Here is a 25,947-nt window from a genome sequence, read left to right on the forward strand (position 1 = left end):
AAGTGCTTGCAAAAGTTGTGCTTTCTTTCCAGTCTGTAGTGATAACCAAGTCCCAGCTTACTTGAACCACATACGTGTTATAACAAAATGTGTTTTAAAATGTATGAGGATATTTTTTGGAAGCAGAATTAGCCACGCGTATTCGCGATTGTAAATATGGAGGATCAGTTGGAGGATCTGGTACCACCTGAGGAGTATGTTGTGCTTTGGAGCTTTACTGGGCAGAGCAGTGAAGAGGTTATCTGTCTGTCTGTCCCAAAGTGCGAATGTAAAATGAATTGTATAGTGTATCAAGTTGTAAACTAGGGGAATGAGAGCTCAAAATCGAGTTAAATTTGGCCAAACTACGCGTGGTAAGGCATACCGCTTAACTATGTGATAGCGTGATGACGTTCATAAGCAGAATGTCGTAAACAGATGATGGAATATTTAATAAGATGCTCCGTAGCATTGTCGGCTCCAGGATTGGTCTCTGTCTCTTGACCGATAGATTGAGGGGGAGCTGAGAAAATCAGCTTTAAATCTCTTTTAAAATGATGGAGCTGGGTCTGCACATATTTCCGATTTGCTAGTGATGATGTATTATTTTGACAGCCACGTTTAAATTTGTTTTTTGTTCAGCAGCTTAGTATCAGTAAAGGAGACCGACTGATGGTCCATGCCAAGATGACCCCAGAGTGGTGGTGGGCGGAGATGCAAGGAGTCTTTGGTTATGTCCCTGCCAGCTATCTCCACCAGGGAGCCACTGAGGACGAACTGGAGGAGGAGGACACGTGGCAGGATGAGGAATACTATCTCTCTTACGGAACACTGGTTGGTATTTTTCAAGCGCTGTAGTGATGACATCCATTTCTATGAAAAACCTAAAGAATATTTCTATTCCAGAATCTTCACCTGGAGATGTTGTCAGACAAGAGCCGCACAGAGGCGTACAGGCGGGTCATCGTCAACAACAGTGCTTCCCTGCACAGGAAGGTGGTGATGGACCTCGGATGCGGGACGGGCATCATGAGTCTGTTCTGCGCTCGGCTGGCAAAACCGGCAGCGGTGAGGAGGAAATGGCATGCTTTTAACAAAGCACACTTGACAAATAGAAGAAGGGATTTTTCTTAAGGTTAAAAAAAAGTAATTGTTGGAAAAAGAACCTGAAAAAAAATCACCGTCCACATAATGTTAATAGGACTTTTCCACCACCAAGGGTTTAATGTGGTCAAGCTTTGCAGGTGTATGCAGTGGAGGCGAGCTCGATGGTGGAGCACACCAGGGAGCTTGTCAAGCAAAACGCATGCCAGGAGGTGGTCACGGTGCTGCAGGGGCGAGCCGAGGAGGTCCAACTGCCTGAGCAGGTGGACGTCCTGGTGTCCGAGTGGATGGGCAACTGCTTGCTGGTAAGAATCTAATGCCCCGCATGATTTACAGTATTTAAACTGAGCTGAATTGTTGCAGTAATAATCAAAAGTTTGAAAACACCTTTACATTCAAATACACATTAGGAAGTCCAAAAATCAAGCTATTAATGCTTTTAAATGTACCGCTGTGAAGTGAGTCATTCCAGGTCATACAGCATCATCCACATCATAAAGCTGAAAATATCAAGATGTGCAAAGTTGTTAACTCATCCAATGCCAGGGACGTATTTTCACGTTTTTTTAAAGTCTAGAGTCTAACACAGGTGTCGAACTCCAGTCCTCGAGGGCCAGTATCCTACATGTTTTCAAACCCTTTCCCTCAAAAACACCTGATTCAAATGATTGGGATCATTTTGAAGCTCCTGCAGAGCTTGCTAATGAGCTAATCTTTTGAATCAGGTGTGTTGGGGAAAGAAAACCGGAAAACATGCAGGATGCCGGCCCTCGAGGACTGGAGTTTGACACCTATGGTAGACATTCAATCCTAAATACTCAAGAATGGATTTAATACTTCATTATCTGGAAATTAATGTACTTAAGTATCGATTTAATACTTAATAATACTAATAAAATATCTGTGATTTAATGTCCGGAAAACGTGAAAAAACATCCCTGGCATTGAATGAGTTCAATTATAAAACATTCTAATTTATTTTGATTTACATTGTTGTTTACCTAATAGTCCCTTCGGTAATGAGAAAATTAAGTGGGTGTTTCCAAACCTTTGACTCAAACTGCTTGTGTTCCTCTTTATATTATTGATTTTTGCTCATTTTTTTGACCGTCAAGTTTTACTACAGTACTATTGTTTTGTGTCCTTGATTTTATGGAAAGGGGTCTAAAAGAAAACTTTGCATATTATTATTTGGAAGACAGAAAGATTTCTCTTGGTTTAAAGTAGGGATCGAGATTAATTCAGGAAAAAAAAAACGTAACTTCTACTTCCTGTGGCAATTGAATTCTGCCCCTAACTTTGCAACCAAAATTATGGAGAGTCACCGACACAAAGACAAAGATGTGAGTTTATGTATTTCATTCTTAAAAGCTACAATTTGACATTAATTCCAATAGTTTACTTAAATATCTATCACAAGCTTCATAGAAAATAGTTGTTAAAAAATTAGTGTGCTGTATTTTTATTCCTCCTTATGTGCAGGGGTCCGTCCCATTTCCCAAATTAGATGTTCAAAATTTCGATGCCTGCAACTGGGAATTTGAATCGATCTTGTCCCCTTCCTTTTGGGTCCAGTTTGAGTTCATGGTGGAGTCGGTCCTGCTGGCTCGGGACCGCTGGCTAAAAGAAGGTGGCACGATGTGGCCCTCGTCCGCAGCCCTCACCCTGGTGCCGTGTCAAGCCCACAAATATTACGCCGAGAAAATGGCCTTCTGGGAGAAGCCCTACGGCCTGGACTTCACCCCGCTTCAGTAAGACACAGCAGTTAAAAACGATGCTAAGAGTGTCCATCAAGGACGACACACATTCACTCTCACATTTACTGGAAATTTTTTAGACTTATTCAAATCTCGAATGACATGTTTTTGGGTTGTGAAAAGACGCCACAGTGGTGCACAAAACCCACATAAGGAAAGGGAGGACATGTCAATTCTGAACAGGTAAATTGGTGCCCAGATTTGAATCCAGAACCTCAAATTCAAGATCTTACCAATTCAGGGTTATTCAATTCAGATAGATTGATTTTTTTTTTTATATATATATTGAAAGTCATCATGTTTTGAGAATCTATGCAAGATTGCTGTAGGCTTTTCCTACTTTTCCACATCGAAAACATCAAAAAACCCAAATTGGGTCAAACCTTTCGCCAGGGGTTCAATATAAAAACGGTGAACAAAGTGTTGTACTAATACTAGCAAAATACTTACTTCCCATTACACAATCTTCATTTGCCTTGTAGGACATCATGCCGTCTTTCTGCAGGCCCCTCGCACTGCAGGAGTTCTTCGGCAAGCCCAAGTTCAGCCACTTGATGGAGCCAGGCGACCGGCTAGCCTCTCCTGTCGACGTCATCAGCTTGGACATGCACACGCTGCAGGTGGCCGACCTGGAGGTATTAAGTCCAATCATCTGACTTCCAGTAGTTCCGAGTAAAATGTATTTTGTAATCAGGACCTCTGTACGTGTCATTTTGAAGGAAATGAAGGGCGAGTTTCAGTTTCACCTGGAAATGTCTGGCGTCTTCCACGGCTTCACCGCCTGGTTCAGTGTTTGCTTCAAGAGCTTGGAGGAGGGCGGAGCGCCAGTGGAGCTCGATACCGGACCAGATTCCGAGTAAAAACCGTTTGCAGTAGCATTTTAAAAAACACTTGTGCAGTATTTTGACTGTTTTTGGGTGATTTTCTTCCATATCAGTCTGGCATTATTTTGGTGCGATAATGAAGTGGTTGTGCCACGTTGAACTTCGACATGTTGTCACCACCAGGATGAAATTTCAGCTTCTTTCACAGGAAAATTGTGATGTGAAACACTTTTGATGTAAAGATCAAAGGATTGCACAAAAGAATGCACAAGGGTTATGTTCATAGGCAAACGCACTAAAATTTCAAGGGATAATTTGGTGGAAATCAAACTAAGCTTGTCACAGCTCAGTGAGCATTTTAACTCATTCAGTGCCAGCGACGTATGTTCACGTTATTTGAGAGTGCGGGCATTCGATCCCATATACTTAGGTATGGATTTAATACTTAAGTATCTGGATATTAATATCCTTAATGCAGGGGTTCTCAAAGTGGGGTTCGCGGACCCCCAGGGGTCCATGGCCTGACTGCAGGGGGTTCGTGAAATAATTTGGGTAATTGATTTAAATTAAACAACATTTGTGTTAATTTCATTCTATTTTATATTAATTGTAAATGTATTCATGACAGTAAACAGTATAGCACATTTGCCTGCTCAGAGCAACACTTTATTAACACTCCCAATATTGCACTATATGACTTTATCAAGTCGCCATGTTGAACATACAATTCAAACATTTAAGTACTTATGAAGAACCGCAAAACAACATGAACAGACAATTCTTATGAATTCCAATAATGTCTCGTTTCCAGGCCGACACACTGGAAGCAGACTCTGTTCATGCTGGACGAGCCCGTCTGCGTGCACGCCGCAGACTGCGTTAGAGGAAGCATTACTCTGCGAAGGAACCCCATCTGGAGACGCCACCTAACTGTGACCCTCCACTGGGACATCAGCGGCCGCACGCAGGAGGTATCGAAAGTTGAAATGTTTTGACTATGTAATATTTTAGCCTCCTAGTGTTTTTTTATGCTTTTGCTTTGATATAACACATCAAAAACATCTAAAAGCCCGAGTTGGGTCAAGATTTCCCCCAAGAATTATCATTGTCAAGTGTTGAACAATCCGTGGTGATAAAAAGGTTGGAGACCACTGATCTACAATGTATTAGTATCATAATTTGGTAATGTATGTAATGTAATGAGCTATTCTGAAATGTTCCCTTTTCTGATCTTTAGGCCGGTACTAAGAGCTTCCCAATGTGGCGCTGACAGCTCGACACCAACTGGCACAAGGCTTGCCTGCTGTTTCTCGGTCTTCACTTGTGGACAAGATTCACACCACAGAGTGGAAGGTTCTTTTTTTTTTTTTTCAGTGACAAAGTTTGTACTACAGTCACAGATCATACAAGTTACATCAGAAGAGTCTTAGAAACACTTACCAATATTAGGATGGAACCTGCAACAGAACTTCTGTTTTGTCAACCTCTGAATTGCTAGTTACAGTAAATCTCAGCAGTTCCAAAGTGGAACAATTCAGTTCTGTATGATTCTGATTCAATGCAACTCAGTCAGAGAGGATATGATACAAAAGTAACAAAAGTTACTTTTTGACATTTTACAATATTAATAAACCACAGTAGTGGTCAAAATTTGGAAATACCTTCAAATTGTCTCATGCGTCAATCGAGAAATTCAAGCTACTAACTTTTGACAATGCAACCTGTGAACCGGAAGTCATTACAAATCAAAGCATCCTCCATATCATAAAGTTGACTAAGGAAATACTATAAAATGTGCATAGAAAATGTGTTATCTGGGAAAAAGGGACCATTTTTGAATTATCTAAATGATAAAACATTCTGTTTTGATAAACATTTTTTGATACCCAAACAATTCTCTCGATATTTCCTCATGTCAATGACATACATTAACCAACAATTCAGGATTTTTTTTAAATAATAAAAATGATAAATAGACACTCAGACACACAAACCACAATTGCCATGTAAACATCTGGAACCTCATTACAAAATACCTCAGAATGAAACAAATTTCAAAATTGCCATCATTAGTTTGAGCTTATGCTCATTTGTGTTTTTTCATGAACTCACGTCTTGGAAGTCCCATGGCGGGCTCACTCTTCTGGGTTCCAGCTTCGAATGGCAGGTCAGCTTTTCCTGGGGTTTTCACGCCCCCCCCGTGCAAACCACACCGAAGACATGACCTCCTCAGATCACGATTTGACCCCAGAGCCTGTGGTGACCTCAAAGGACGGCGGAGGCGCCACCTCCATGGGTCGCGTGGGCTTTGACAGCGGGATGAACAACGGAGGTTTCACCACACTGTCATCCTGGCTTTTTTCCCCCTTCTGCCTTAAATGTTTATCGCAGTGATTGATAAACGTATCTAGTTTAGCAAAGGTCTTGTTGCACACTTTGCAGTGATACGGCCGCAGCCCCTTTTCCAGGCGGACATGCAGTCGGATGTAGGAGGACCTTATGAAGGTACGGCAGCAGACGCCGCACTTGAGCTCGCTCGCTTGGGAGTCGGGCTGATTGGCGGGCGCCGATTCAAGCCCGGGCGGCGCTTTCCCCTGCCGAGCCGCCTCCTCGGCTTTGTGAGACAGCAGCGGCGGCAGAGAGCTGAAAGTCTCGCCGCACTCGTCGCACTTGTAGGCCCGCTCGCCCGAGTGCATGCGCACGTGCGAGAGCAGGCCCGACTTCTGCGTGAAAGCCTTGTCGCAGTGGGAACACTTGTAGGGCTTCTCGCCGGTGTGGATTCGCCGATGGGTCTTGAGATGCGCGGCGCGCCCGAATGTCTTGCCGCACTCGGGGCATTTAAAAGGCCTGTCGCCGCTGTGGATGGCCTGGTGGGCGATCAGGTGGGAGTTCTGGTGGAAGTACTTGCCGCAGGTGACGCACTGGAATCTTTTCTCCTTGTTGTGTGAGGCCAAGTGTAAGGACAAGTGCGCCGGGGAGATGAAGGTCTTGCCGCACAGTAAGCAGCTATGCGGCTCCAGGCGCACGGCTTCCTGGGCCTCACCTTCGCCGACATCTTGTCGGCAAGACAAACATCCCGACGCATCGTCGGGTTTGCGCTGGTCTAATTGGAGGCCGACGCCGCGTCCGCATTGAGAGCACTGCCGAGGCTGACCTTCTGGGTTGCTTTTATCCTGCATGGTTCTTTCGGGTCATCGCACACAAAAAAATTTAAATTCATTCATTTCACCCAGCCAAGTTTTTGATGAATGATCGCGGTGAGCTCAAAGTTCTGAGTTTTAAATGGGAGGTCAAGTTTAAGTTATATGCGCCCCCATAAGTCTAAACACAGTATTCGGTTTAATATTGTATTAGTGAACTATGAATTTAGCAGCAAAACCCATCTGTTTATATCCAATTCAGAGGGGTGTCATTTTATCAGCTGTTGTCAACTGCTTGCGAATTTCACATAAACTAGCAATGGTGTTGTCGTTTTCAGTCGGCAGTGTAAAAATGGATGGCCTCGGAGCTGGATAAAAACGTATGGATTTTCATAGGTGTAAATGTAAATGTGCTTTGTTTATATAGCGCTTTACAACCACCTAGTGGTGGACCAAAGTGCTTCACAGTAGAAGATACAGAATAACACATACAATTTAAGACACAGAATATACAATAAAAAACACAGAATAAAAGATTTTAAAAAAGAGAGTCACCACAGTACTGATAAAAGGGTCAGGCGATCATACACCAGCAGCGGTGAGACATTATGAACAAAAAAACGGTATAAACAGGACAATACCGGCCACACACAACTGCGCCATTTCTTCTTATATAGAAGTTACGTTTTACAAATTCCGTATTAATCAGATTACTGTGTTCAGACTAGTGATGATTAATAAAAGTCATTATAGTCTAAAACTTGACTTGACCGTTTAATGATCTGCAGAAACTCCGTTCTTGTTTAAACTGAAATTGATGTTTTCATTTTGACAAAACGTTTAAACAAAAATACATATTTGTATTGACTAACGGATTTTTTTTTCCACCAATCCAAATATTTTAACTACAGTGCTTATGGTTGGCTGTCACAATTGTCCATGACTTGAGTTCAAACTGAATTGTTTATGAATATGGAATATATAGTCAGTCAACGTAACACTCAGAATTTTACATTTAAATATACACATAAAAAATCTGACGAATGAGTCGGACACCCCTATCTAAATTGTCTGCAGGAGTGAATGATTCAACCTTGTCTTAGAAACGATGTCCTTTGTCTTACCGAGAAGGTCGACAACTAACTAGCACAAAAAACAGTCAAGATGACCACCCTGTGTTAAAAGCGGTGGTAACTTGACATCAATAAATATTCCAAACAGCTTTCGAATTATTTTTTTACATACCAGAATGAAGAGGGCGGTGGAAGTGTCAGTCTGCCCTGCTGCATGTCACGTCGCTCCAGAACTGCAGCACTCACCGAGGAGAGAGCACCATCTACAGGCCGGAGGTATACATAAATGAGCTCATTAAAAAGACAATCATCAAGAGGAAAGTCCTGAGCTATCGGTTTTGATCAAACGTTGCAGGTTTAACCAGCATTCCTTGACATGTTTGTAAATTGCGGTGCAACTTAAATTGGAGACGATACTGTGATATTGGCATTCCAAGCTAAATGTTAATGGATCAAAAACACCTTCAGATTATACACATCTGCACTCTAAATAAATAATATGACGCTATGAATCTTTAATACAAAAAAATGTTTTTAAAAATCATAGATTTTGAACCAAGCTTTAAAACTAGATGAAAGAGAAATAAGATCAGTACAATTAGGTAAGAGTACTGTACCATGCTAAAGGAAAGTGCTAGTGCAACAGAAACGGACAATAAACACTTGTGGTGTGTTTATTTATCGTTTTTTTAACTTTATCTAATTGTATTCCTTTATTCTTTTATCCCTATCATTTTTATTCGCTGTTTTATTCTTTTTATCCTTCATTTTAGTCTATTTTTTTACCCTTACTTCATTTGTCTTATCAGATTTAGCGTTTTATGTCCTGGAGCTGTTGTGTCTGTTTTTGCGATGTTTTTTATTTCTCTGTACATCACTTTGGTCAGCTGTGATTGTTTTAAATTGCTTAACAAATAAAGTTGGATTGGATGTTTTTTTTTTTGTTGGTTTGTTTTTTTTCATCTAACCTTCATTTATGTAATTTTGAATTTTTTTTTAATCTATCAATTGATCCTGACTGATAGGCCTTATGGTCATCTTTCTGATTAAACCGACACTGTCAAGTCAGGTTTTGATTTTGCAGAAAACGAAACATCTTTTCCAGCGAAAAAAAGCTTGTGACCAAAAAAAAAAAAAGCGTGGCGTCACACAACATAATGATCCCTTAAATACAAGAGCAGCGAGAGAAGAATCAGAATCTTTTCCTGTGGAAGAAAGTTTAACAAATAAAGTTGGATTGGATTGGATTGGATGTTTTTTTTAATCTAACCTTCATTTATGTAATCTTGATTTTTTTTTTCTTTTTTTTTTTATCTATCGATCAATCCTGACTGATAGGCCTTATGGTCATCTTTCTGCTTACACCGACACTGTCAAGTTGGGTTTTTATTTTGCAGAAAACGAAACATCTTTTCCAGTGAAAGAAAGCTTGTGCCCCCCCCCCCCCCCCCCCTCCCCAAATAGTGTGACGTCACACCGCATCCTGATCCCTTAAATACAAGAGCAGCGAGAGAAGAATCAGAATGAGAATCAGACAAGTTCCACGGCAGAGGTAATGTACATTTTGTTCTTCTGATGATCATTATTCAATTATTGGCTATTCAATTTCAAGACTTATTTCACTAGTATTTATCTATTATGTTACGTTTATCTACCGTGGAAATTCGTTATAAACCTTGAACTGGTCAATCTCAATTTTAGCTATTAGATAAGCGGGTCTACATGAATACTACTAAATAGGACGAAATAATGTTTAAAAAAAAATACATACATTCTGTGACTCAGTGATTGAGCAAATTGTTAACAGTGGTATGCAACGACAGGGACACTAAATGTGGCAGTAGTAGTAGTAGTAGTAGTAGTACTAGTAGTAGTAGCAGTGATAAAAAACGACCAACTATTTATATGAACAAACCCGTTATTCAGTGATGAAAGTCTACACACCCAATCCGCCTGGTCTGGTAATATGAGTGAAAAAAAAACAAAAACAAAAAACGCACATATCGCAAGTCAAATGTCTATCTCTATTCGAATACTTTCGACGTATGTTTATTAAATGTTTTAGTGAATGCTCAAAGGTTTTTGTCTATTTTCAAAGTTTCAGTTTCGGTTCTCTTAAAATGGAAACCTTAATTATGGTGTAACAGCGTCACTTGTGGATGTTTTGAGTACTACAAGCGTTCTCGTGTTAATGAGTTTTGAGTCGTTTCGAGTGTATCAAAAAAATCAAATGAATAACATATAAGAAGATGACATGAAATTCTAATAATCAGCCCTGCAAGACCATCTAAGTGTTTTTGTTTCTTTCAATGTTAAAAATGATGAATTTCTGATACGAAGGAATTATAAGTATGGTAAAAATAATACCAACAGTGAAATGGATGTGTAATCAAACTGAATACCTGTTTGTTTTTTGTTTTGTTTTTTTTAATTTCTAAGGAGAATGAAATTACTCTGTTTTGAATAATCTCTCCCTGGAAATGAATCAGTGTTTTTCGAGGTGAATATTTAATTTAAAATGCCATTAAAAAATGGCAGTCTGGATGGCATGAATTTTCCGAATATGCTAAAATAAATGAAGTAAATGGTCAGAAACATGTGGAAAGTGACGCAAGACCCCCAAAAAGTGGTCAGAATGAACAGAATATGTATAAAGGTTGGATCAACACAATTACAAGAGTAAAATGTTTAATACATGGAAATTTTGAGCATACTCATCTCCTTAAATTTGATTTTTCAGACATCTTCCTCATCGTCCTTCACCTCATGATATCCCGCAAAGTTTTTGCTCGATAACACTGGAGTGAATAGCGTGATTCTGTGGTGAGTCAACAACTAATATATTTAACTGTAAGCTTTTATGCCAAGCATTCCATTTCCTGTTCTATTGTTATAATTTTTTGCCAACTCTGCTCCCCCCCTCACATTAGGCCTAATCTCATCTTATCTAGTCCAAAACTCCGCCCAAAATAGCTTGCAATTTCTCCAACACGATACTCTGACTTTCTTACTGAAACAAGACCACGAAAGATGAGCACCAAGAAAAAAACACGGTAAGAGCTCCATGTTTGAACTCTTCTTTTACAAGCGATGGAAATGTCATGACATTGTTGCAAAGCACTTTTTACACATGAATTAGGGCAGTGCTATTCAAACCTTTTTTGAGTGATGTACACCCTATAAAATAAGTTTCCAGTCAAGTACCACTCAACTAGTGCAAAGTGTTTGGATTAAAAAAAAATGCTTAAAATATGGCATAAGAAATAATTATAAGTACTTGTCCACAGAAAAATATTAAACATAAATCATCCTTTTTGGCGGTTACAGTAGAGATCTGTTCACAAAATTAAGTCATCAACTTAATTATTAATATTCAACCACAAAAAATAATCAACATCAAGTTTCAGACCTGTTCTCGAAAAGAAATGATTATAAAGAAATATTTGCCCACAGGAAAATATTCAACGTTTGGGATCGTAGTAGAGATATGTTCATAAATAATAAACCCTTAACTTGACAGGTAACGAGAGGTGGCGTGTGACAAGTTGGGTCCAAACATTCTAGTATGGGGGAGACGCTGGGCTTTTAAAATTCAATCTACCGAACATTAAATTTGTTTTATGAATTTATATTTTCCTGAAGCATTTAATATATTCAGTAATTATTTTTAAAGGATTTTTTGCATTATTGTTTGTTTGATTTAAAATCTCAAGTACACTCTGGAGTTCCTTGAAGTACTCCCATTTGAGAAGCAGTGACTTAGGGGACAAATCAGACATTTTCAGTGCTTGTGAATTCGGAAAAAAAAAAAACAAAACATTTTCTTTATTTCCAGGAAGTCACGTGCTGTTAACACAAAAACTGGAGGGATTAGTTTAGTGTACAAATATGGTTATTGACAGATCTACATTAATGTGTCTCTAAAGGTAACTTATATACTACACGTACTTTTAACCCCCCCCCCCCCAATGAAGTGCTTTAATTGTTTGTAAAGAAAATGCTCTAATAGGTCTCAATTTGATTTTATTTTGTTTGGTAAAGAACTTCCTTCGGGGCCACAGCGCCACCATTCATTGATTATTTGAAAGACATCCTACGTCGCTATCCAGATGGTGGTCAAATCTTGAAGGTGGGTATTGTGTTTCTCTTATCACGTCACACGATTAGAAACACTCATTAGCTTTGACTTCAGATCCATTGTGTCAAATTCTAGAGTTTCATCATTTGGAACAAAGTGTATTTATTTTTTATTTTTTTCCAAATCAGGAGCTGATTCAAAATGCAGATGACGCTCAAGCCACCAAAGTGACATTCATTCATGACGAGAGAAGCTACGGAACTAAAAGTCTTTGGACGGATGCTTTGGGACAGTTCCAAGGTAACCACGATGAAAACCAGGGCCGACTCACCCATTAGGCCAGTGGTTCTCAAAGTGGGGTTTGCGGACCCTGGAGGGTCTGTGAAATAATTTGGGTTATTAACTTATTCACTGCCAGGCATTAACTGTAATTCATACAGGTGAATTATACAATGCTTCACAAACAAAATTTGGAGTGTCCAATTTACATTCCATGCATATTTTTGGGCAAGTGGGAGGAAACCAGAGCACCGTACCGATACCGCGCCGATACCGTATCGATATCGTACTGTGCCGATATTTGTCAACATCGGTACGGTATGACACAATATCGATAAGGCATCAGTACGGCACAGTATTGGTATTGGCGTGGTGTCGATACGATATTGTATTGGCGCGCCAATACCGTATCGATACTGTACTTTGCCGATACGTAACGATATCAGTAATGTGATATCAGCAGGGTATGACACGGTATCGGTAAATTATCAGCGCAGTATCGATACGGTATTGGCGTGACATCGGTACAGTATCGATATGGCACGGTTTCGGCACAGTGTCGATACGATATAGGCATGATAGCTGTACGGTATCAACACGGTATTGGCGAGATATCGGCACGGGTGCAGCATCAGCGCCATATCGGTACTGTATCGGCGCGGTGTCGATATAGCATCGATACGGTGCAGTATCGATATGTTACCAATATGGTGTCGGTGCGGTATCGGTATTGGTTTATCACTGTACTGATCCTGTACAGATAGTGCTGATAAACCAGTGCAGATATAAAAATTCACATCTCCGCTTCAAAACTCAGTTTCCTGTATGTGACTGATGAGGAGACAATATTTAGAGGCCTTCATTTTTGGGGAAAAAGTGTCTTATAATTGGAAAATTACGGTAAAGGTAAGCCATTTTTCTTCGTTTTACCTTGTCGCTGTTTAATTAACTCAAAACGGCTCAAGAGTTTGCAAACAAACTTTCAGGTCTCATTTTGTACTCATGCAATCTTCACCAAAGCCTGTCATTAAAGTCACAGATAAATCCCCTGTTGTCGAATAGGACCTGCTCTGTACAGCTACAACAACGCACCATTTACCGATGAAGACTGGGAGGGAATTCAGGCTGTCGGGAGGAGCGTTAAGCGCAATGACCCCACCACAGTTGGGAGATTCGGGATTGGTTTCAACTCGGTTTACCACATAACAGGTAAAAAGTCTTCTCAGATGTTTTGCACACCTCTGTGGTGATTTCTGTGGCGAGGGTATTGATAAAGGCAATGCATTTTTCTTGGCACGAACAGATGTTCCCAGTATATTCAGCTCTGGCCACCTCGGCTTTTTTGATCCCCAAGAAAAAATATTTGGAGAAAGGCAAGGCGGCTTCCGTTGGTCGCTGGATGACGACGAGCACCAAGAAGCTTTGACGACAATTGAAGATCAGTTCCGACCGTTTCGGGACGTTGTTACGCTCGTAAGCGGACAAGAGTGGAGCAAAGTCATTACAGAAGATCAGCACTTTGACGGAACCATTTTCAGATTCCCTTTGCGAGCGGAGGCCTCGGAAATTTCAGATAATTTATACGACGCGGATAAGGTGGTGAAGCTTTTTGATAGCTTCATTGCGGATGCGGACTTGAGCCTGCTGTTTTTGAAAAATGTGACCACGGTGACCTTGATGCACATTGACGCCCATGGCTACGCGAGCGCAAGACTCGAAGTCAAGTCCTCGTCCTCCGCCGATATCGTTTTGGAGCCTCAAGACAAGACCGTCATCGAGGGTTCGACCAGAATCAAGGTACTGACAACCGATTCCGGCGGACATAAAGAAACAAAGTGGCTTGTGACAACGTGTACCATGAAGGAAGGACACGTAGCGGAGTTGGATACCCTCGCGCAAAAGTTGAGCTTTTTTCCGGAGGTTGACTTAGCATTCCCTTGCGGTGAGATGAGAGGAGGCCGACTGAGCTGCTTTCTCCCGCTGCCCAACAACGAAAGCAACCAGACCGGACTCCCAGTCCACGTCAACGCCTGCTTTGGCCTCACAGATAACAGGAGACACATCAAGTGGCAGGAGGAAGATCAGCAACATGACGAACACGCAGTATGGAACGAGCTGCTGATGAAGACGGTGCTGCCGCTGGCGTACAAAATGATCATTCAAGACGCCATCAGACTCGCTCAAGATGCTCTTCTCCCCGTTTCTTCTGTGTATGATTTGTGGCCAGGTCTTCACCAAATTCAACACAAGGAGAAATGGCGCGCCATCGCCGTAGATGTCCTTCTTCAGTTGTTCCGGGAGAATGCGCCTGTGCTCTCCCTCGCCAGACATGAAAGAGCTTTCATCAGTCCGTTGGATTCCGTTCTCCCCTCTGATGGCCCAACGAACCCTGAAGCACTGGCTGCCATTAGGAGAACTCTGCTTTTTTGCGGAGAGAACCTTGTGACTTTTCCGTGCAATGTTGCACAAGCCATAAAAACAGTTCACCCGCGCGCCAGCAGCCTAACATATGCTACTCCAGGATTCCTCAGGAAGGTCCTTCAGAGGGCTACCCTGCCTGACCTGTCCAGAGATGATAAACTCTGTCTTCTGGAGTTCATTCTGAGTGATGGGAAATACAAGGAGCTCCAGAATCTTGAGCTTATCCCGCTCAGCGATGGCTCTTTTAGAGCTTTCACGGACAAAGAAGAGGACACTGCCTTGATTGACGGCGAGAAATTTCCAAGGTAATGGGCCTCTACAACACAGGTGTCGAATTTCAGTCCTCGAGGGCCGGTATCCCACATGTTTTCAAACCCTTTCCCTCAAAAACACCCGATTCAAATGATTGGGATCATTTTGAAGCTCCTGCAGCGCGTGCTAATAAGCTAATCATTTGAATCAGTTGTGTTGGGGAGAGAAAACCGGAAAACATGCAGGATGCCAGCCCTCGAGGACTGGAGTTTGACACCTATGCTCTACAAAGATGTATGGGTTAGTACTATAGTTCTTCTCGGTCTATTCTCAATACTTGGATGGGTGGGACCAGCAGAGGCACTGTTGATTTGGTTCCAACTATTTTATGGATAACAACATTACGGTGCTTAAATGGCATACAAATGGGAGATTCTCATATCTGAATTAAAATTTGAAAAATATATCTTAATAGATATTTTCCATCCTTGAAGGAGGATAGTTAAGAAATTCCTGTATGAAAGCAGCAAAAAAATAAGAATAATAATAATTCACTGCTGAGTTTTTATTACTGCTATTGTACAATGATGATGAGTCAATTTATTCTTCACTAATAATGAACAACAGTTTTATATTATTTGCAGAATCTTGCTCCCATTTTGCAAACACCTCTTCATCTCGGATGATTTAAGCCCAGACTGCGCTGCCCACTTCAAGCAACTGGCTAATGAAAGTAAGAAATGATTATTGATTTTCTTCACAACGTACATATTTATATTTTTGTTGTCTTCCCACAGAATTATTCAAGATAAAGAACATCGATGCAGATGAGGTGGCGCAGTATTCCAGGAGGTATCTGCCCGAGGATTGGAAGTTGAAGACAGCGCTCGTTAGCTGGGACGTCAACAATGGTCTGCATCCACCTTTGGATTGGCTCCAAGAATTCTGGAGGTTCCTCAACACTCACTTTGCCAAGCTAAGCCATTTCATTGACATTCCACTGATACCAGTGGCTCCACTCTCTTCCAGTCAGTCCTTATTACTTGCTAAACTGAACCCAAACACAACTCTTGTTTTCCACCAAAGGAGGCAGAGCACATTGCCGGGAAAAATAGCCGAGTTTGTAGAAAAAGTCGGGGGTACGGTGGTGAGGGGAAATGAATGGCTGAAGCACGACGACCTCCATTCCTTTGTACTGTCTCCATCTCCAAGAAGCGTTGTGACTATCATGATGAACGTTGACTTTGGGCATCTCGTCAGAGAACTCCAGATCATGTGTGTCGGCACTCGAGAAGAATTGAAGGAATACCTCTCCTGTCTGGATTCTCTCTCAAGCGGCGAGAAGGATTTCCTCTCGACGGTGCCTCTGTTTCAAAATATAAAAGGCGCGCCTCTCCCAACGCAATCAAACAAGGCTTTGCTTTTAGGCTGCGCTCCAAAAGTACCAACGGATCTACCGATGCCTGAGTCAATACTGCAATGTAAAACCGATGCTGATCGCAGACTCTTGCAGTTTCTCAACGTGAACATTTTGGACGTAGCTCAAGCAGCTCACCTCCTGATAGACAACATTGAAGGCAGTGCATGCAGCAAAGAGGACACTGAAAAGATCATGACTTGGATTCTGCAGCACGGAAGTATCCTATTCTCCCAAAATAAGACCTTAAAACACCGCTGTCTGGAGCTAAGCTTTATGGAAGCAAACGGAGCACTAAAAAAGACCTCACACTTCCTTCATCCAGGGGTTCCAAACTTCAAAGTCATTTTCGCCTCTGACTTCTTCCCTCCGTCTCTATACTTGCAAACAGAGCAGATGCTCGAAACTCTCACAGATCTGGGTATGCTAAACAGAGAAGCGGATGTGTCCCCTGAGCACTTGCTGCACGCCGCCGGGGTAATCGACAAGCTGCAAGTTAACTCACGGACTCTGGGTAGAGCTCAGGCACTCTTAAACCTGCTCGATGCAAACAATCTCCTGGCCAAGTTTTCAGACTCACAGATTCGCAGGCTCAAAATGCTGAAATGGGTTCCATGTGCTGACCCCGGTAGTAACACAGGGGAGATTTCCCTCTTCTGTCCGCACGAAATAAGACACAGTCAGTATGAGGATATTGTTGGGCACGTAATGCCTCTAATTGGAAACCTGAGTGACAGGGTGAGCCAAAAACTTGGTTTCAAATGCCTACCCCCACCAGAAAACGTCCAAGATAATTTGTTTGTCTTGATTGCAAACACAGACAAAATGCATGATCCTGACACAAACGGAGATTTCAAAAGGAGGCTGCATAGTATCTACAAACACATGCAAGACCAAATGGCTGACTTTGCAACTTCAATGGATCGGAATGCACGTTGGCTGTGGTGCGGCGACCAGTTTCTTTCTCCTATGGATTTGGTTCTCGACTACCCGCATAATCTCGATCTGAGCTCGTGGGTGAGGAAATTACCAAAGGAATTTCTGCCTTACAAGAAGCTCCTGGAGGAGTTTGGTCTGAGATCATCGCTTTCCCAGCGGGACATTGTCGACATTCTCTATTCCATCATGAAAACCGCTGAAGGAAGACAGCCGCCAACCGCAACTCTTTCCGAAATTCAAGTCTCCATTGAAATCATCAAATGGATATGGAAGGAAAAGATGATCGTTCAGGAGGACATCCCGGTGCCAGTCGTCACACGAGAGGGTCAGTATACCCTCACATCACAGACGAAGGCTGTTTTCTGTGATTTGAGCAAAACGAGTTTAAAGGGGCTTCAATACGGCAAGGATCAAGTGCATGTCCTACACGAGGAGATTCCAAAAGCTGCTGCTGAATGGTTCAACATCCAGTTTTTTAGTACGCACATCCTCGATCCGGAGCTTGTGGGGATTGAGCAATGCGGACAATCGGAACCCATAACAACGAGGATTAAAAACATTCTCAAAGAGTACGATGAAGAAAGTGATCTTTTCAAAGAGCTCATCCAAAATGCAGAAGATGCTGGTGCAGACACTTGCAAATTCTTGGTGGATTTAAGAATACACAAGTATCCCCCCGAAAATCTCATTGACCCCGGCATGGTCGTTTGTCAGGGCCCTTGCCTTTGGACATTCAATAATGAGAGGTTCGCAGATGAGGACTGGGAAAATATTGTCCGAGTGGGCTCTGCCTCAAAAGAAGTCAAGGTGGGGAAAATTGGAAAGTTTGGACTTGGATTCAACACTGTATATCACGTGACAGACATTCCTTCAGTCCTAAGTGGAAACAAACTCCTTATACTTGATCCAAATGTGACTCACCTTAAAAAGATCATCAAAAACAAATCAAATCCTGGAATCAAGTTAGACCTCTCCAAAGATCAATGCTTTCATTTTTTCCCAGGTCAGTTTGGACCATACGAAAACATTTTTGAATGTAATTTCACCACACAGAATCCTCCACACCCTTACCAGGGTACTCTGATCAAACTTCCTTTCCGAACCAGGGAGGAGGCGCTCGAGTCAGAGATAAGCACCAAGGTTTATGATAAGGACAGTATCATCTGCTTTCAGCAATCGTTTACAAACGATTGTCAAATGCATATCCTGTTCCTGAAGAACATCAACACATTGTCTTTGCAAAATATCTCAAGCCATGCAACAACTCCTCCAAGGGATGAGGAAATAAAAACCGTGCTCACCGTTGTCAAAACTAATCTGATCTCCATCAAGATTCCAAGTTGGCAAACGGCGCAGATTGAACCCGAAGAGTTATTGGTGAAATGTGATGAAAATTTCAAAGAAGCGATTGACTGTTGTAGCGCAGACATTGTCCAAATAAGCAGAGAACAATCTGGCAGCAGGCAAAGTCAGATCTGGCTCGTGCACAACTGTTTTGGGACAAATCAGTCTTTAAAAATGGCCCTGCAGCAGGACAAGCAAGTCAGGTTCTCCTTGCCAATTGGGGGAATAGCTGTGCCTTTGCAAAAAGACCCAACAAGTGGAAAATTATCCGCACCGGAAAGCAAGATTACCGGTCAGGCATTTTGTTTCCTCCCGCTTGCCATTCACACAGGTCTACCAGTCAATGTCAATGGAACGTTTGCTGTCACAAGTAATCGTAAAGCTCTCTGGGAAAGCGGGGTGAAGCACGAATGGAACAAAGCTCTTCTTCGGGATCCTCTTGTGACAGCATACATTACAGCACTTTTGGTACTAAAGGACATGTCGGAAAAAGGCCAATTAAAAAGTTACACTTACCACACCTTTTGGCCTCATCGGGAAAAAGTCAGTGACGCCTTCAAACCTTTGGTTGATGGGTTTTACCACACCATTACCCAGCACAACATTGCCCCAGAGGTCTTCTATGATGGCAAAAAATGGTGTTCAGTGAAAAACGCCATATTTTTACATGAAAGCATTGAAGAAGATAAAACGATCCACACACTTGTAATGCGAGTCTGTCGGAAACATATCGAAAAACCGAACCGTGTTGTTTCTCTTCCGTTGTGGTTGAGAAATAGCTTCAAGCAGAGTGGCCTTGAGAAGGTTTTGCAGGAGAAAACATGGAGTTGGGAGAGGTTTTATCGCGACGTGGTGTTTGAAAACCTTCCAGCCTTGGACACTAAGAGCAGATATACTCTATTGTTACATGCCATTGACCGAAACTCAAAGGAAATTGATCGACTGTTGGTCAAGTATCCATGCATCCCCGCATTGGACGGACGTCTCCAGCATATCAATAAACTTGTGAATCCATTTGGCAAACTGGCTTTTCTTTTTGGAGACGACAAGGGGAGATTGCTTGGGGGTACAGAAAATGACTTTCGCTCCCCAAAGAGGATTCAACGTCTGCTGGATCTTGGAATGGCGAATGGGCAGCTTGCACTGGAGGCTATTGTTCAGAAAGCAGAAACGATCCAAAGGTTTTTTAAGGATGATCCCATAAAAGCATATGGGTATTTGAAGTGCCTCCTCGAACTCATGAAGGATCACATTAATGACAAAGACTCATCCCACTGGCAAACTTTAAGAACGATCCCATTTCTGCCAGCGTTTCACTGCTGCGATACAAAGTCAGTTCTGAGAAGACCAGTTGAGATTTTCAGTGAAAAATGCTCACAGCTTGTGGACAAAACACAACCTGTGCTGGATCATTCTGGCCTGAGCATACATGTTACTGATCCTATCCTACAGATACTAGGGATTCGCGCCACTCCAGACCCTGACATGGTGCTCCAGCAGCTGCAAAAAACACAGGAGCAATCAAAATCCATGGACAAATCAAAGCTTTACGCTATTGCCTCTGAATGTTACAGTTTTTTGGATAGACACATCTGTGACTCAGACACGCCGACGTGGATTTCTCAGAGGGCTAATTCATTTCCATTCGTTTTTGACGGTAGTATATTTGTCAACGTGAACCGCGTGGCTGTCAAAGAGCAGTTTAACGCAAAGCCCTATCTCCATGTAGTTCCGCCCGCTTTTGCTCGTTTCCGGAATCTCTGGGAGACTGTCGGTGTTGAGGAGACGTTCACTCTACACCAGTTTCTCACCGCCCTTAAAGAAGTTCATTCAAAACACGGCGACAAGCCCCTACCAAAGAACGATCTCAAAATGTGTCTAACAATTTTAAACAGAGGCATATATTCTGCCAACGAGAACGCCACAAGCGACTGCCTCATACCCAATGAGCACGGCGTCTTGGAACCTGCCTGCCAGCTTTTCTTTAATGACAGCCCATGGATGCCGGTTACTGAGGATATCACTCTCTGCCACAAGGATATCCCACGTGATATGGCACTCCATTTTGGAATCAAAACAACCAGACATCATACTCTGGACAGCCATGAAGTTGAGGACTTCTTTCCAAATTCTTTCCAGTTTGAACAAAAAGAGCACCTAACTGTCAGGATTAAAAACATCATTTCCGCTTATCCGTCAAAGAAAGATATCCTCAAAGAGCTCATCCAAAACGCAGACGATGCGGAGGCTACCGAAATTCATTTTGTTCTGGACAGACGACAGCACGGCACTGAAAAAACCTTTGGGGAGAAATGGAACAGGCTACAGGGCCCGGCGCTCTGTGTCTTCAACAACAATGTGTTTTCAGACGCAGACCTGGCTGGGATTCAGCAGCTGGGGACTGGAGGAAAGCGCCATGATCCAGGGAAGAGTGGGAAATATGGACTTGGATTCACTTCTGTTTACCATCTGACCGACTGCCCCTCAATTCTCACTGGAGATGACTTACTTTGCATTTCAGATCCCAATCAAAATTACATTGAAAGCCATAACGAGCAAGGGCGTGCCGGCATCGGCTATAAACTAGATGACAGCTTCAAGGAGATGTACAAAGACGTGTACAAATCCTACCTCCCAGACAAATTTACCCTCAGAGATGGAACCATGATTAGATTGCCTCTAAGGACCGCTACAATGGCAGAGATCTCTAAAATTTCCAAATGGGAAGTGACAGAGCTTGACTTGAAAGAATTGTGTGCTGCTCTATCTGAAGACCCCGATGGGCTCATCCTGTTTCTGAAAAATATCTGCAAAGTTGCAGTCCATGAAATCAACGATCGCTCGGATAAAATCAAAACAGTCTTTGCAGTGGAAAAGAAAACGTCCCAAACGGAACAAAAAGCAGAGGCTGGGATGAAGACAAATCTTCAAAATGCCATTGTAACGAAAGACTCGGCCCCATGTAAGGTGATTTATGAAACCGAGGTTTTGACCTCAGACAAAAGACAAAGTAAATGGATCATCGCAGAGCATTTTATCACGTCACAGCCCACTGATGGAGAAACAAAACATTCCCGAGCAACAGTAGCAGCTCGTGTGAGCTCAACAAGACTACCTGGCGTTTTTAGAGGCGGAGCCTTTTGTCTACTTCCTCTACCGGGCACCACCGGTCTACCTGTACACATCAATGGAGACTTTGAGGTCGATTCCGCCAGGAGAGGCCTTTGGAGGGAAGATGGCCTGAGTCCGAAAGCAGAGTGGAACCAATCTTTGAAAAACAATGTCATTGCGCCATTGTATGCGGATCTTCTTCAATACATCGGCCAAACCAGCTTGGTGAAGACAGCGAGTCTTGAAAAAATGATGTTGTGTATGTCTCAATCATTTTTGCGTTTCTGGCCCGCAGTGTCTGAAGATGTTGGTCAGGAATGGCATGAAATGATACATGAGGTGTACAGATCAATTAGCAAAAGAGGCCTTGATATTATTCCAATTATAAGGCGCACAAAGCGACAGAGTACTCAACAGCCACCGACTACTCGCTCTGAATATTCTATTGAGTGGCGGGATGCAACAGGAACCGGTCCAACGACCGCACCCTACTTGGAATCATCAAGTGGAGAAGTAGAACACATTTTGAGGGACCTTGGCATGGATTTAGTTCCCTTTTCCAGTGAAATGGAGAGGATATGGGACAGCTTCAAAACCGCTGGCATTGCAGTAAATCATGTCAATCCTTCAAGTGTGCGGACCTTCTTGAGAGCAAAGAGTGTCCACAATCCAAAGCAAACAAGCAATATCTTACCGCTGCCTATAAATGACACACTAATTCAAAATCCAGAAAGATGCTCAAAGCTCCTGTGTTTCTGCCTAAAGGACATCCCTAAAGAGATCACAAGTGAGCATTGTACTCTACTCGACGGGCTTCCTCTTCTTCTCACGGCAGATGGGGTGTTGAGGGTGTTTGACAACAAATCACCAAAGCTGATATCCCAGTTCAGCAGCTTGTTTTCTGGTTATGAACACAATTTTGTCCATTACAAGACAAACAAGGACTTTTTGAAAGTGCTACGAGCCTTGAGCCTGGCCAGAAAGTTGACTCTGGATGGTGCATCTGACTGGTTGAAGCCCTTGATTGAACAGAATCTTCTCAAGTGTGAACTTGATCCACAGCGTGGTCTGTATGTTCATAATGAGGAAATGCTGGCCTGGCTTAAGTTGCTGTGGCAGTTCTTATTAAGCCATGTGAAAACCCAAAGTTCCAAGGACGATCAAAATGTGCCCTTAGCTGACGTGAAGCAGCTCTACGGTGACTTCTGCATTTTACCTGTTGTGTGCCCAAGGTCAAATAAGCGCCTCCTTGAAAAACTGAAAGCGATCCCCAGTGTAATTATCGACAGATTGGACAATAATTTAATTAAAATCCTGTTCAAACTCGGTTTCTTGAGGTTTGACTTTGGCTTTTTCCTCAATGCCGATTTTCAAAAACGTTCACTTCTGCTATCCGAGCTGATGAATGTGAACGACCAAAGTTCTGTGCTGAACCACCTCGTTGATGTAAATCACTCAGAATTTTCCCACCTTTCTCCGGATGAGATGAGACAACTTCAAAAATTCCTGCAGTCCGAACAGTCAATAAACCGTCCGGAGTACCAGAGCAAGCTCCGGTCGCTGCCGCTGTTTGAAAAAATAGACGGCAATCGAGTGAGGATTGACCGCCAAGTGGTTTACATCCTTCACATGAGTGCACAGTCACTGAGTAAATTCCCAGACTTGTTCAAACTTCCCGAGAACAACATCATTTTTCTCAAAAATAATCTTGAGAACCTTAGTGTGTGTCAAACTCTCAACATTGAGATCCTGAATGATCTGCAGTATTTCATGAAGATCATTTTGCCTGTTGTGCACAGCCTCTCAGAGCGTCAGAGACTTCAGTGCCTCAAACTCTTACTCTCACTGCAACATGATGAAAGTTATCTTCAGCACAGGTCTGGCATAATTTCCAAACTTGAGACGGTACCAATGATTGGCAACGCTGAGGGCCGGATGGTGCCGGTCTCATTCTATTTTGATGACGAAGTTGTCTTGTATCAGGCAATGTTGGCCCAAGAAAAATTTGTGCCTGAGAGTGTTTGGGCTGAGTTGTGCGAAGGAAAAGAACACAAAAAACAAGCAGCACGCCAGTTACTCCAGGAACTTGGAATGAAGCATGTCGTATCCAAAGACGATATCACACGCTTTGCGACGCAGGTAGAAGCGGAAGCTGAGGCAGTGGGTCACTCTCAAGACCTGCAACAGAAATCCAACCTAGTTCTCAAAGAAGCATTGACAGTTGCAGATAACGAGAAGCATGTCTTGGAAAGTATAAGCAACATCAAGTTCATTTTTCCTGTCAAAGTAAAAAAAGAACTGTGCGATTACCTTTTGCCATTCGCGCCAGACACCATCGCCGTTCAAATCAACGGCTCAATAATAGAAAGCATTTACACGGCTCAAGAATTAATCTGGTCTTCAATGCCAATCATACCTTTACCATGGCGTACAGAGGAAGATCTAAAAAGGATTATGCAGGCGGGAGCTCATAATCGACCGCCGTTAAAGTGCGTAATCACAAACATAATAAATGTCGGCAAGTCGCCTTGTGAAACGGACGCACGGATCAAAACCCGCGCAAATGTGTTTCGTTGCACTTACCGTCACTTTCAAGTGACTGATTTCGACAGCCGACCGCTGAAAGGTATCCCCCTCGTGTTGGTTGAAAACGACAAAAAATTGGTCAGAACGGAAAATGTTGCACTTTCACTCCCCTATGAAAATGACTTACGGCCATACTTGTACAAAATTCCAAACTCGTACATTGATTTTTGGTCATTCTTCAAGACAGTTGGTGTCAAGGAGGCGCCAACTGCAGTGCAGTACTGTAATGTTCTGGCGGCGGTCAATGCTGATTCCAGTGCCAAATCCCGACTAAACCAAAACCAGAAAAAGACTGTTGAACGTGCTGTGGAACAGTTGTTTCCGTTACTTCTACAGAAACGCAAACAATCCCTCTTGGACACTGTAAATACTTTATACCTGCCTGCTCTAGATGGAAAACTCCACCCATCATGTGAACTGTACTTCAACAACACAGCGTTTGACCCCCAACGGTTGGAAGCGTCACTGGACAAAGAGTTCCTGTTGCTCGAGAACCTCAGGACATGTCATTTGGGCACAGATGTCTACAAGCATCAACGGCTGCTGGAATTGCTGCCCCGTAGACTTCAACCTAAAATGCTGTCGCAAGTCACAGAAGAAAAAGTTGTGACGTCGGAAATGCAACTTTGCGAACTGAATCAGGCCTGTGATTTTCGCAGCTGGGTTGACAATCACCTAACTTCGAGTGCATTCACACACGGACTGATTTGTCTTTTGAGAGAGAAGTCAAAAGGTGAAATAAGTCAAGAGCAGGCTGCGCAAACATGTAAAGAAATATTTGGCAGCATAGAGATTGTGTGTTGCGAGACGCTCATGACGGAACTGTGGCTGAAGGACCGAGCTCTGGACAACACTGCCTGCGAGACCGACGTTTTTGTCCAACAAGTAGAGAAAGGTTGCGTCTTCTACATGAAACACAATGACATCAGTCTCTCAAAGGTTCAATTAGACGTAGCCATGGATCTGACAAAGGTGATGAACTCTTTGTTAGGGACCAGAATTTTGTCGGAACATCGCGAGGTACTGGGCAAGCTCCTCATGTGTGACGATCTGGATGATGTTCGTAGAACTCTGTTCAAGAATGGGATCCACGACAGTGTTGATGTTGGTTTTGTCTCCAGCCCTCTGGCCATGAAAGGAGAAATTCCAGAGGAGTGGCACGATTCCTTAGACATGAATGTCCTCAACAACTATGAAGAAGGAGAATATGTAGCCTACTGCATTGACGACAAGTACTTCTACGCACTCATAGAGGAGGTACTACCTCCGGAATCTGGGCCTTACTCACAGCGGTACAAGATAAGAATCGGTGATGACGAGATCATTGAAGTCGGTATCGCAGACTTGTATCAGATCAAATCTGAGGGCATGCTACAACCAGAGTTCGACGAACCCATAGAAGCCGCCGGTACAAATATGCAAGTAGCAAAATACCGACACTGTTCAGCATCCTCATCCACAAGAATCTTACCGGAAACCTTCGAAGAAGCAGTGGAGGAAATTGAGCAAACTTTGGTCGAGATTTGGACCCTTCCACACGAGGAGAGAATAAAACACCACAAGCGGATGTACCTCAAATGGCATTATGACAAAAACCCTCAGTGTCACTACGTCACAAAGGTAGTCAAATATGTGCAGAGCAG

The 25,947-nt window shown here is 42.7% G+C and overlaps 3 protein-coding genes across 10 annotated transcripts in view; 2 read left to right on the forward strand and 1 right to left on the reverse strand.

Moving 5' to 3' along the window:
• prmt2 (protein arginine methyltransferase 2) lies at positions 1 to 8,812 on the forward strand. 7 transcript variants are annotated; one of them, XR_015865696.1, is made up of 10 exons: positions 1 to 237; positions 622 to 813; positions 886 to 1,047; positions 1,224 to 1,388; positions 2,659 to 2,834; positions 3,346 to 3,475; positions 3,560 to 3,696; positions 4,476 to 4,635; positions 4,902 to 5,017; positions 8,053 to 8,812. XR_015865696.1 is itself a non-coding variant. In XM_088415577.1 (9 exons), the coding sequence occupies exons 2-9, from the start codon at positions 652 to 654 to the stop codon at positions 4,932 to 4,934; spliced, it is 1,125 nt and encodes a 374-aa protein (XP_088271703.1). In that variant the 5' UTR covers positions 1 to 353; positions 622 to 651; the 3' UTR covers positions 4,935 to 8,046. The 7 variants fall into 7 exon arrangements, 6 of the variants coding, with proteins under 6 accessions (XP_088271703.1, XP_088271704.1, XP_088271699.1 ...); XM_088415577.1 differs by lacking the exon at positions 8,053 to 8,812 and having other exon boundaries at positions 1 to 353; positions 4,902 to 8,046; XM_088415578.1 differs by lacking the exon at positions 8,053 to 8,812 and having other exon boundaries at positions 1 to 353; positions 625 to 813; positions 4,902 to 8,046.
• LOC148423827 (uncharacterized) overlaps positions 4,302 to 25,947 on the reverse strand; it is a 23,081-nt gene continuing 1,435 nt past the window's right edge. For both annotated transcript variants that reach the window (XM_088415581.1, XM_088415582.1), the window contains 2 exons: positions 8,050 to 8,140; positions 4,302 to 6,847 (listed from right to left, as the gene is read on the reverse strand). In XM_088415581.1, the coding sequence (XP_088271707.1) occupies positions 5,899 to 6,843 (945 nt within the window). In that variant the 5' untranslated portion in view covers positions 6,844 to 6,847; positions 8,050 to 8,140 and the 3' untranslated portion in view covers positions 4,302 to 5,898. The remainder of the gene's footprint in view (positions 6,848 to 8,049; positions 8,141 to 25,947) is intronic.
• sacs2 (sacsin molecular chaperone 2) overlaps positions 9,382 to 25,947 on the forward strand; it is a 17,503-nt gene continuing 937 nt past the window's right edge. The window contains exons 1-9 of the mRNA XM_088415569.1: positions 9,382 to 9,429; positions 10,618 to 10,700; positions 10,808 to 10,930; positions 11,919 to 12,006; positions 12,144 to 12,255; positions 13,297 to 13,443; positions 13,538 to 14,960; positions 15,552 to 15,640; positions 15,705 to 25,603. Of these exons, the coding sequence (XP_088271695.1) occupies positions 10,908 to 10,930; positions 11,919 to 12,006; positions 12,144 to 12,255; positions 13,297 to 13,443; positions 13,538 to 14,960; positions 15,552 to 15,640; positions 15,705 to 25,603 (11,781 nt within the window). The 5' untranslated portion in view covers positions 9,382 to 9,429; positions 10,618 to 10,700; positions 10,808 to 10,907. The remainder of the gene's footprint in view (positions 9,430 to 10,617; positions 10,701 to 10,807; positions 10,931 to 11,918; positions 12,007 to 12,143; positions 12,256 to 13,296; positions 13,444 to 13,537; positions 14,961 to 15,551; positions 15,641 to 15,704; positions 25,604 to 25,947) is intronic.

This window comes from Hippichthys cyanospilos, chromosome 5 (genome assembly GCF_059441005.1).
Source record: "Hippichthys cyanospilos isolate Australia breed blue-spotted pipefish chromosome 5, RoL_Hcya_1.0, whole genome shotgun sequence".
Lineage (NCBI taxonomy): Eukaryota > Metazoa > Chordata > Actinopteri > Syngnathiformes > Syngnathidae > Hippichthys > Hippichthys cyanospilos.

Coding starts and splice junctions, on each gene's coding strand:
- prmt2 (XM_088415573.1), top strand. CDS start 157: ATGGAGGATCAGTTGGAGGATCTGGTACCACCTGAGGAGTATGTTGTG. Junction 1,048..1,223: donor GGCTGGCAAAACCGGCAGCG/GTGAGGAGGAAA, acceptor CAAGCTTTGCAG/GTGTATGCAGTGGAGGCGAG. Junction 1,389..2,658: donor GGATGGGCAACTGCTTGCTG/GTAAGAATCTAA, acceptor TTTTGGGTCCAG/TTTGAGTTCATGGTGGAGTC.